General features: G+C 40.0%; 1 protein-coding gene across 8 annotated transcripts in view; it reads left to right on the forward strand.

The window, feature by feature from the left end:
* HERC2 (HECT and RLD domain containing E3 ubiquitin protein ligase 2) overlaps window positions 1–12,446 on the forward strand; it is a 114,882-nt gene that overhangs the window by 13,900 nt on the left and 88,536 nt on the right. For all 8 annotated transcript variants that reach the window (XM_065075189.1, XM_065075209.1, XM_065075198.1 and 5 more), the window contains one exon: window positions 5,199–5,336. In XM_065075189.1, the coding sequence (XP_064931261.1) occupies window positions 5,199–5,336 (138 nt within the window). The remainder of the gene's footprint in view (window positions 1–5,198; window positions 5,337–12,446) is intronic.

Raw genomic sequence — 12,446 nt, forward strand, 5'->3', positions numbered from 1 at the left:
TTTTTTTCCACTGTTAGTGAGAACATTTGGTTAAGAATAACCTCTTTGTTTTTTCTCCTTGGCGCTTTCAGAAGAACGCGTTTGATAAATGTGTTCAGCAGAGTGTATTTACATGTTTCCAAGTGTCGTCTGAGGACACAGCTGTGACAGTAGTGATGTCCAAATACAGGTGCACTTGCCACATGGCGTGTACTTAAAAGATAATCAGGCTGCCCTCAGGAAATTTGGATCAGATTAATATCTTGTATAGAAACATAGAATGTCCTGAGTTGGAAGGGACCCACAAAGATCACCGAGTCCAACTCCTGTCCCTGCATGTGACAACCCCACAGTTCACACCATGTCTCTGAGGGCATTGTCCAGTCTCTTCTTGAACACTGTCAGGCTTGGGGTCGTGACACCTCCCTGGGGAGCCTGTTCCAGTGCTCCACCACCCTCCTAAACCTCCCCTGACACATATTCCAGCTACTAGAAGCTATCTACTGAAAAGAACAAAAAGTATTAAATAATGGTTTTCTTAATAAATTTTTAAGATACAAAATAATTACTGTAATTTTTAAGACATAGGAGCCAACTATGCACTATGCAGGTCTCTTGTTTTTTTGTGGGTTTTAAGTTCCAGGGCAAGCATATAAAATCATCAATTTGATGCTTCTGTCCTGCCTTTGATAAACACCATGGGCTTCCTCTTCTCTTCCTCCTTTTCTGAAAGTTGGACCTTCGTCAGCCTAGCACCGTTGAATCCACAAGCTTCACTCAGTGGTGCACCTGCACATATATAATAAAGTACAAATGCCACAAGATTACAGAGAGGTGGGCAGAAACCAAATCTTTATGATAAGAGTAACAGTGTGTGGGAATTGTTTATGGGTGCTACTGTTCAGACCGCATATGTATCAAACTGTAGTAGTGAACAGGCATATAGACTGGCTCCTGCTTTGAGCCTCCTTTCTTGTGTACAAAAGAACTTGTTAGAAGTGTAAGTGCCTCTTTCCTCTTTTTCTGCTTCCCCCAACCCAGCTATATTGGCTGTACCCAGGGGCTCAGGTGTTCAGTACTCAGCTGTGGATTATCGTATTCTGTTTGCAGGACAGAGGGAAGTTTGTAGTCACCCTGTTGGACAGTTTGACTTCATAAGTGTAAAATGCTTTATTGCATATTCAACAGATAATTTAAAGAATACATTTTAAAAAATAGCATACCGGGGAGAAAGGATGCTTTATTTCTGATTAGGAAATGAGAATCTTCTATCTTGTGGACTGCTACACCTGCAAAGCTGTGTAAACATGGTTTGTAAATGGTTAGGCATGTATCTTTCCTTAACAAATAACTATCAGTTTTTTTTATAGACATATAAAGAAAAGCTCTTTGACAGAGAGCAAATTATTGTTTTGTATTGCAGCTGGAATATTTCCTGGATCTGGGATTACCACATACAGTTTTCAAGTGGTTGTAAAATACAGCCCTTGCCTAAAGCACAGCACGTAACTTTTTGTCTTGTGCATGGTAACATCTGTTGGGAAACTGTTGCAGGCTTTTTCTCTCTGCTGAGGGATTCCTAACTATATCAGTTCATTGGCATTTAAGAGCAGTAGAAGATCATACTGTAACAGGTGCCGGAGGCGACTATGCAGTGTCAGTTATTTTCTTAATTGAATATGAAATGTAAGTTCCGCCTTCAGCTGCTTCCTTTTTATCCTCTGTTTATACTGGATTAGGCTATTGCTGTGCGAGATGGAACTAACTTCTAATTGAAGATGGTTACTTCAGTTGCTCAGTTTCGACTGGCTATAAGCATACCTACCTCAGTGTGGAGGATTAAGGCTGTAAAACAAAAAGTAGTTAAGAGAAATTTCTTTCAGGGAAATGGTACGCGGTTGTTTTCCCCTACTACAGTATTCACACTCAAGTCTGAGAAAGATCAAGTTAAAACAGGTTGTCATGCTGCACTGTGTTTTTGCATGCATTGTTTTGAAAACTGACCTTTTAGTTGTTTTTTTGACCTGTTCTGGCTTCACTCAAGATTTCTTCCTCCATGCTCCGCTTTCTGAAAGATCTTTGGGATTCTCTTTTTAAACATAAATGAGCTTCTACAATAATGATGTCTGGGTTGCTGCTTTCAGCCTAGACTGATATCAGCTTTGTCACTTATGGTGCAAGTATTTTTTTGCAAGTATAGTGAAAAGTGAGAAGCCATGGTGGAATAATTTGACATGGGCTTTTAGTATGTATGTTTTTTTTTTTGTTTGTTTGTTTGTTTGTTGTTTTTTTTTTTTTTAGCTCAGCTGCTTCCCACTTCTCTCATTGCTTCCCTTTTCTGTTCACACAGGCAATGGAAAAAAAATCCTTCTTGTGGATTTTTGTGTTAGGGTTGTTTTTGAACAATATGAAACTTAAATTCCTGACTGGATTGGAACCTTCTCTTTTTGCAGTGAGGAGCTGGCCAAAATGTCTCAGTCTGTAGCCTTTGTTGTCATCCTTTGCCAGGGTTCTGTGAAAAAGCATCAAGTTCTCTTAGAGCTGCCCGTGAAACGTAGTGTCTTGGCACAGCACCCTTCTACCCACTAACTAAAATCCCAGACCCTGTGGAGTGTGTCTCTAGATGTGTGGGTGAGTGGAGAAACAGTGAGGTTATGGTGTTACTACGGTAATATTCTAAACTACTGGGGCTTAACAGGGTCTTCAGTCACTGCTTTAACTTTATAATGGACTCTTTGCCTTTAATATTGTTTGCTGTGCCTCAGAATGAAACAGCTGAATTCACTGACGTTTTGGACCTGTTATCATGCTGGTGGCTGCTGGACTATTGGCTGTTCCTTTGTGTTTGAGAGAAACAGTTATACTCACTATGATTTCCATTTAAAAGTGGGGTATGCAAACTGCTTTTTTCCTGTTCTCAAGCGACCTTTGCTATACCTTCCTTAGCCCACAGTCTCAGCTGTAGCATGCATGCTGCAGTTATGTCTCCATTTTTCCGGTTCTTCAGTGTTCATCTGCCACCTCCTGAGCAGTAGTGTGTGTTATAAGCTGGCTTTAATTTAAAACTTGTATAATTAAGGCACCTTAAATAGTTTATTTTGGGAGGTGTTATTGTCTACAGCATAACAGATTTTTAACAGAGGCAGTCACAGATCCACTAACCCCTAAATTAGGCATTCACTTTTTTTCAGATGAGGTGGAAAAAATAGTTAAATGCTTTTGCACATTGTGATAGCTGTATTTTGTATGGTCTGAAGTAATGAGAGCTTTTGCTCTCTAAGTGCAAAACAAAGATCAATGGGCTGAGGCCAATTGTATGAGGTTTAACAAGGCCAAATGCCGGGTCCTGCACTTGAGTCACAACAACCCCAGGCAGCGCTACACACTCGGAGAAGAGTGGCTGGAAAGCTGTGTGGAGGAAAAGGACCTGGGGGTGTTGGTCAGCATTCAACTGAACATGAGCCAGCAGGGTGCCCAGGTGGCCAAAAAGGCCAACAGCATCCTGGCTTGTATCAGCAGTAATGTGGCCAGCAGGACTAGAGAAGTGATCATCCCCCTGTACTCAGCACTGGTGAGGTTGCACCTTGAATCACTACAGGGAAGACATTGAGGTGCTGGAAAGAGTGCAGAGAAGGGCAATGAAGCTGGTGAGGGGTCTGGAGCACAAGTCTGATGAGGAGCGGCTGAGGGAACTGGGGCTGTTCAGCCTGGAGAAAAGGAGGCTGAGGGGAGACCTTATCACTGTCTGCAATTACCTGAAAGGAGATTGTAGCATGGAGGGTGCTGGTCTCTTCTCCCAGGTAACAAGCAAAAGGACAAGAGGAAATGGCCTCAAGTTGTGCCAGGGGAGGTTTAGATTGGATATTAGGAAAAATTTCTTCACAAGGAAGGGCTGTCAGTCATTGGAACAGGCTGTCCAGGGAAGTGGTGGAGTCACCATCCCTGGAGACGTTTAAAAGACATATAGATGAGGTTCTTAGGGACATGGTTCAGAGGTGGATTTGATAGTTCTAGGTTAATGGTTGGACTTGATGTTCTTGAAGGTCTTTTCCAACCTAAACAATTCTGTTCTATTCTAGGTGGGGTTGTGGTGAGTCTGTGATAGACTGCAATCAGATGTGCCCTGTCTGGCTAAAGCTCTAAACCTCTTGCTTTTTATTGTCTTCTGAAATGTGCTGGTAAAAATGTGTATAAATTTGGTGTGTAGGGGGAGAGACAGGAAAAATGACAAAATTCTTATGCTTCTCTTGCTTGTTGTGGCTGGGCCATTTGGTGGTAGAGTCTCTGTGGACTAAGTTGGCAGGCAGGAATAGAGGAACAGTCATTTTAAAGAGCCTCGTGAAAATGGCTGGAACTAAACTCTTCATGAGCAAGTTACAAATGCTGGACTTGAGAAATTTTTGGGGATATTTTTAGACAAGGTCAGGGTGAAGAAAACAGTTGCCAATGTAGCCCTTAATTGCAAGGCAATCTTGTACATTGAACTGGCTGGAGTTATGAATATGGAAGTCCGTATCCCCAGTGTGAATATGGTGAGATTTCCAGCTGTCTGGTTCTACCGTGTTTAGAAAATTGGGACTTTCATGCAGACTTTGATTACAGAGATAAGTGACTAATTTCTGTGTTCTATATGAAAGTAGTCTCAAAAGGTTTGCAAATGCTGTTTTGTTGCTTGGGCAGAAAGTGGTGGTATTATTTTCATTACTTGCTGGTAATTACTAAGATGCTAGATACATTACAGATATTGAAGTACTGCTGCATAAAATTAGCATAAATGCCAATATAGAACTCTCCTTGATTTTGAAATTAAGGCAATTGCTATCTTTTTTTTCTGTGTTGGAACTGGAACATGAAAACAAGTAAATACTGCAGAAATGCTGATAGTTGGGAGCAAAATCTGACTTAAAGTCCATTCTTTGTGATCCTTTGCAAGTCTTACATGACAGTATTGATGTTAAATGTTCATCTTCCCTAGGAGGTTACACCAGTGATTTCTGGATTCTAAGGTCACTGTCTTGTGAAATGTAACATGAGACCTAACATCTGTGTGTTAACATGCTACACTACTTCCCCCACCCTGTGATCTTCATGATAGACAATATTGCTGCAAACTTGTGGGCTAAGTATTTTACCTTTACAGGTCTAATCTGTTAATAGAACTGAATTCAAGGAGGAAGAAGCCTAACTGGTCTTTTTTTACCCCCCCTTTTTTTCATTAGATGATAGCACTGAATGCCAAACTGCATCGAAGAAAGAAGAGCAAAACGACAAAGAAAAGAAGGATGAAGAAGAGACTCCACCGCCCACTTACAGGGCCAAATCGATTGTTGAGAGTTGGGTGTGGGGCAAACAACCAGGTATTAAAGTTGTTTTGGTCATTCTCAGTGAAGCATTCTGTATTCTATATTGATCGCTACTTTTCTAGCATCAGGAAGGATTTGGATCAAATGTACTTGCTGACAGATGCATCTGTTAGGTTAGTGGAATAAGTTGGATGAGTGGTTAGCTGTGATTCAAGTTATACATTTACTATAATTACTTTCAGATTTAATTAGACTTGTGACTTGAAAAGCCAATTTGCACCTTTCATGCTGCTTGAAGAGATGGTAAACTGACTTGGAACAAATGTAGTTATTACAGTGAAATGCCTTCGGAATATGTCTTTCCAGTTGCACACGCTAAAAAGAAATTGCTTGGTTTCTGAAGCCTGAATTTTCTACAGGCAATAAAGGTTTAGTAGGTGATTTTTCTTTTTGATTTCATGGTCTGGTGGATAAGTTTGAGTGAATCATGGGAAGAAGGTTAGTTCAATTAACTGTCAGTCCTGACCTTTGCTGACAGTAACCTCACCTATGATGGCAGTGGAAAAATGGTTTGTGTGTTTACATCTTCATGTGTGGCTCTATAAAATGCTCATTTTGATATCGAAGCCAGTTGAAGTTCACGGCTGTTATTGTTGCAGAGCAGCAATTCATTGTCTAAGATTGTCCATGTCCAAAAATAGCAGATCAGAAGAAGCTTCACTTCAGTGGCTTGTTTTACGGTTCTGGTCGGTGCATGATACTGTCTGATTCACATTTTGGCATGTACGAACTTCGGAGATATCTGTTGTGCTCCTTTTGCTTTCCCCTCACCCAGCAGCACGTGTAGATCCATGGGAAAAGTACTGTATCTTGAGCACTGGAATCTCCATCTGTGTGGCCCTGTGTGCTAGGAAAGCTCTTTGGTTCTGTTGGGCACAGGTCAGCTGCCAGTTTTCTGTACTCTGCTCTGTGCCAGCCAGTTTGCCCCCTTTGCGTAAGGACAGCAGGACAGATGGACTTGCTGTCACTCTAGTAGCGGGACAGAATTTTGCAGTGTAGGAGGAATGAAAAGAATTGCCACTACAGTGGAAAGGGGAGCAAGAATTGCATGTGTTGAAGAAATGTCAAGATGAAGGTCATATTAATTTTGTTTTATATTTTTATTTAGTGTTTGTTGCTGAAGAGTAAAATAAAACTGTTTTATAAAATGCTAATCTAAATGCCAAGTATCTTACCGAATTTCTTCCACCTGACCAAGGTGTTTGGGAGAAGACTTGACCTTTAAGTTTACCCTCCAATTATTTATTACAAATTGAAAAAACAATTTAGAAATAATGGGATATGTGTGTGTTTGGAGTTTTCAAAAATAAATAACTTACTCTCTTGTATTTACTTTTAGTGCTTATGTATAGTATGGCACACGTTATTTTAGAAGTCACTTATGAAGAATTTGTTTAATAAATTTGTATTCCTTGGACTCTGTTACCATTTGTGCTTGAAGCTTGCATCACCTAGCTGTGACATACAAATCCTTAAACAATACCACAAACACAATTGCAGTTTATTTACAGAAGTGTTAGCAGGTGGATTTTGTTCATGACTATAGGTGACTTAGTTTTGTATTTGTCAGAAATATAGCTAACAGCTGCCTTTTGGGTGATCCTAGTTTTTTGTCTTTGTAATTAATTCTGAAAAAAATACAGAGAATCACTTCAATTTTGATACTCTGTATAAATGTTTTATAAAATGAAGAAAACTGTTTTAAGCTTTTCTTCTGTCATCCTCCATAAAAATAAAGTGAACCTTAGAACATTTGCCTGTCAAAAGCATGAAGGAACTTTTCAAAAGGAGAATTGTTTCTTATGTATATTGTTCCTGATCAAGTAAGAATTAAAGACTTACTATGTTTTCATTTATGTTTTGTATGCCTTTACAAGTAAGGTATTAATTTGGAGATGTGACCTTGGAGTTATTTTACAAAAAGAACTGGAGAGGAATTTCAAGTGTGTTTCAGGTCAATACTGTGAACTATTTCTACTGAATTTAGTGATTTACAGCCTTACATTATGAAAATAGTATCTAGACATTAGACAGTGTATATCTATGTTTCAGAAGTACTGTAATACAATCTTATTTTACCAAGAAGTGTGGAGGGTTGAACTTCAACAGGCTAATCCAGGTCAGTGGGTCTTGTGACCTCCCTCCCCTATGAGGGCTGAGAAATTTTGAGAGCATACAAAAACCCCTGCTCATAAAATGTGTTGAGAAGCAGTACTTTTTAACACTGCCCTCCCCCCCACCATTTTGTTATCCTGGCACACGTTCAGAGAAGCAAAATGCTTTTCCTAGTTCTAATTTATGCTGAGATCACTGCTCTGCCAGAACAGAGCAAAGAGGTCACAGCTTTTTTTGGGAATGGTCTTATTATGCCAGGTACTGTAAAAATGCGTAAGATAGTAATAAATACACGGATAAGTCATTATTTGACTTCAAGGTGATTTTCCTTCTCTCTTGCACCTCAACGTTCATCAATTTCATATTCAGCTATTAACTGATGTCAGGCCTCATTTTTGACACGAATACGTCTTTGAAACATCTCCCCCCTATCCTATTCCTACCAGGTTGTGTGTTCTCTTACCAGGTCTTCTGGTTCTTCCTAGAAATCTTGTTTTACTACTTTCAGAAGTTTCCTGAAAATTTTTGGTTTTTAGTATCTTACATGACTGGGAGAGAAGTCCAAGTCCAAGAAGTTCACTCTGGATATGGGAGGAAAGAGGAAACCCTTTGAAGTGGTTGATCAAACCTTACAGAAAATAGATCAGTATTTAATTTTCTTGGGCTTCTTTTCCTTAGTCATGATATACTTGAGGTTGTTTATATTGAGTCAAACCAAAGGACAGTCTCGTCCAATGTTCTGACTGCAGCAGCATAAATAACAGTAGCCAAGTGAACAATTAGGTCCAGTGTTTATGACACACTATCTGTAGCCTATAGACTTTGAGCTAGAGGTGGTGATATGGGGGAATGTGAATGTGTGTTTGGATCTCCCTACCCCCTTTTATTTTTCTGGAGCATATGTGTGCAAGGCATAATGTCTTTAATACTTTTGATGTTTTTATTCCTATTAATTGTCTAGTCCCTTTTGAACATTCTGAACTTTTAGCATCCACATTTATATGTAGCAAAGAGCTTTGTAAATCAGCTGTTTATCATATGAATGTTATCTCCTCCTCGTCATTGACTTCATTTTGGCATCTGTTGGTTTCATCTGATGTCATGTTATTCTTCCACTGTGAGAGGTACTGAGTGGATGTTCCTTACTTGTCTTCCCCAACACCAGTGGGGTGTTTTTTATTGTGTTTTAAGAATTCTATCATAATCACCCCCCAGTTGTTTCTTTCCCTCGCTGAAGATCTTATTTCATGCAACTTATTTGTATACAGAAGCTATTCCAAACACTTAGTTCTTCCTTCTGTGTTTTTTGTTTATTTGATTGTTTTTCTATATTTTTACGCCCAGGATGGTGGCTTGGGAACTGTATGTACTACTTCAGCTGTGAGTGCCTCATGGGTTTCATGGAGTGCCATAATGATCTCTGGTTTTCATTCTGTCTTGATACCCTGTTTATCCAGCTGCTGTTGTACGGTGGAGCAATTTCTTCTTGGAACTACCCTGTTGTAGTGCCAACATTTCATTCCTGAGCGGAAGGTTGTTTGGAGCCCCTTTAACAGGGAAAAGTGGAATTTTGTTTCACTTGCTTATAAATGTACATCTACTGTTTTTTTGCTCACTTAATTGCCTGCATATTTTTGCAGTTGGCTGTCGTTGTTTCTAATGTAGTACCAACAGACTTAATGACCTAAATGTTTGTCTCCATTTCCACACAATTTATGCATGTATGCAACAGCAGAGGAACTTACACAGGTTTCTGTGGGACTTGCTGTTGTTATTGCTCCTAAGCGTATATCCGCGATTTTTTCATAGTCTCTGATGCGTTCCATATGTGTCTCTATCAGCATTAAGGGTTCCAACCCTTCACATTTAATATATATCACTATTAGGTGTTTAGAAATGTCTTTAGCGCACCATGTCTTTGTAGATATACAATCTGAGAGATTTCAGTATTTTTGACTTTGGTTCAAAAGTGCAGCTTTCCTGTTCCTTTTTTTTATTGTTGTTGATTTCAGGTAAATTTTATTTCTTGAAAAACCAGAAACAGCTCAACTGATATAGTGACTATGTTTAAAAGGTTAACTTCAAAAACTGTTAAATAGCTTATGTTTCAAACACACTTGGTCTAATTTCATGTGTTTAAGATAGCGAATATTGTATAACTTCAGACAGTTACTTTAAATTCACCTTAACAACTATCTGACTAGAAAATGCTACTTTCTACTTGAAATTTCAGTAGGAATGCTACTGTTCTGTTTCCCTTGTAGGTCAAAATAGTAAATGAGAAAATAATGCAACTATCCTTAAATGAATAAGCAACCAACAGTTGAAGTGGGAATATTATTTTCTTGTGTAGTCAGATCTGCTTTATATAAGCAGTGAATTAAGCCATTATGCTGGTAAATCAGTGTCATGATGTAACACTTCTGGGATTTCTTCATGTATGAGTGAGAATTTGTTTGCAGTCAGTGCTGCATTTTGTTTTTCAAATACTGTTATGTAGCTGATTGCACTAAGAAATGCTTTAGAAGCGATACCTAAGGAGGCAGGTTAAAATTACCCATGTGAATTCCTGGAGAAGTTGTTGAGATACATGTCACTACCAACAACAGTCAAATCTTTCTGTGTTTGCTTAGTGAGAGAGGAGACATGTAGAACTTTCATCTAAGGGCCTTGTTAGGGCTGTTAGTTAGACAACTATATCTAAGTCTGAACTGTGTACAAAAATCATTAAAAGCAGTTGTGGCATTGAAAGAAACCCATTTTTAACCTCCGTTATAGTAACATTTTCTAGTTTAATAAAACTTCTTGATCAATACTTTCAAATTTACATTCAGAAATTATGATAAAAGAATGATTCAGTCAAGGGATGAAATTTGACCTGCTCTGTTTTACATTCCACTTCTCAGAACTCCTTCATCCCTGTTTTACTTTGACTTTCTTACCACTTGGAACAGATTTTAACTCACATCTTTCTCCCCCTCCTCCCCAACTTGAAAGCTGTTGTCCAGCTCCGAGTATCTGTTGGGTTGCTGTTTATGCTCTTAAGTGGTATGTTTACGTGTGTGTTTATTTTTCCCACACACACAAGCTCAGTTCTTGCTATTTTCTTCTGTGCATGAGTATTTGAGCATCAGTTTAAATAAGTTTTCCTTACAATATAAAACTTAGAAAATTAAGTACCCAGCCACATAATGAGAGGCATTCTGAATGTGCATGCAACTGCTGATTATTTACCCTGCTGAATACTAATAAGGTGAGTTCTGCTGATGGACATCTTTTGAATAGGGGAGCAGACCGAAGGAAGCTAAAAGCTAAACTCCTTTTAGGAATTATATTATTTGTTGGTATAAAATAACTTTGGGAACATTTTTAGCTTTATTTCTGAAATAAATTATGTGAATGTGATTGCATTTTTGTATTTCACTCTAACTTTTGAATCCATTCATTCTGTGGGGGTGTCTTGCAGGGCCATTAGATGCCTGTAAGCCAAGCCAACCACATCCTCTGTCTGCCCTTTGTCCAGTGGAAATACTATGTAGTGGAAAGGGAAAGAGGAGACAAAACAGGAAAATCTCTAGGAAATTAGAGCACATTAATTCTGCAGCTGACAGGAATGTGTACTCACTATAACAGTAGATTATTGCCAAATTCTGTTTGAAATACGTTTTGCATTTTTAGGTCTGAAATCTCTCCACACTGTAACATCTATATTTACCTTTACTAAAGCTTGTGATGCAACTGAAGTTGTTGAAGCTTTTCAGTTTGATATTGGCTTTTTTAAGGCCCTTAATTTACTCATTAGAAGCTTATGTTGTGCCCTACAAGAGCTAATGGAATAAGCGTAAAGAAATAATTTAGAATCATGGAATAATTTTGGTTGGAAGAGACCCTTAAGATCATAAGGTCCAACCATAACCTAATACTGTCACCAAGCCATGAAGCCATGTCCTTAAGCACCTCATCTATACATCTTTCAATCACCCCCAGGGATGGTAACTCCACCACTTTCCTGGGCAGCCTGTTCCAATGCCTGATAGCCCTTTCCATGTAGAAATTTTTCCTAATATCCAGTCTGAAACTTTCCTTGAGCAACTTGAGGCCATCTCATCTTGTCCTATCACTTGCTTCTTGGGAGAAGAGACCAGTCCCCTCCGTGCTACAATCTACTTTCAGGTGGTTGCAGACAGTGATAAGGTCTCCCCTCAGCCTCCTTTTCTCCAGGCTGAACAGCCCCAGTTCCATGAGCTGCTCCTCATCAAACTTGTGCTCCAGGCGCCTCACCAGCTTCATTGCCCTCCTCTTAACTCACTCCAGCACCTCAATGTCTTTCTTGTAGTGAGAGGCACAAATCTGAACACAGGATTTGAGGTGCGGCCCCACCAGCACTGAGTACAGGGTGACAATCACTTTTCTAGTCCTGCTGGCCACATTACTGCTGATACAAGCCAGGATGCTGTTGGCCTTTTTGGCCACCTGGGCACCCTGCTGGCTCATGTTCAGCTGAATGCTGACCAACACCCCCAGGTCCTTTTCCTCCACACAGCTTTCCAGCCACTCTTCCCCGAGTGTGTAGCACTACCTGGGGTTGTTGTGACCCAAGTGCGGGACCTGGCACTTGGCCTTGTTAAACCTCATACAATTGGCCTCAGCCCACTGATCCAGCCGGTCCAGATCCCTCTGTGTGGCCTTCCTACCCCCCAGCAGGTCAGCATTCCTGCCAACTTGGTGTCATCTACAGACTTACGAAGGGTGCACTCAGTGCCCTCATCCAGATCATTGATAAAGAGGTTAAACAGAACTGTCCCCAATACTGAGCCCTGGGGAACACCACTCATGACCAGCCGCCAACTGGAGTTGGTTCCGTTCACCACAACTCTTTGGGCCTGGCCCTCTAGCCAGTTCTCTATCCATTGCAGAGTACACCCATCCAGGCCATGAGCTGCCAGCTTCTCCAGGAGAATGCTGCGGGGTACGGTGTCAAAGTACTGA

Source organism: Columba livia, chromosome 1 (assembly GCF_036013475.1).
Source record: "Columba livia isolate bColLiv1 breed racing homer chromosome 1, bColLiv1.pat.W.v2, whole genome shotgun sequence".
NCBI classification, from domain to species: Eukaryota; Metazoa; Chordata; class Aves; order Columbiformes; family Columbidae; genus Columba; species Columba livia.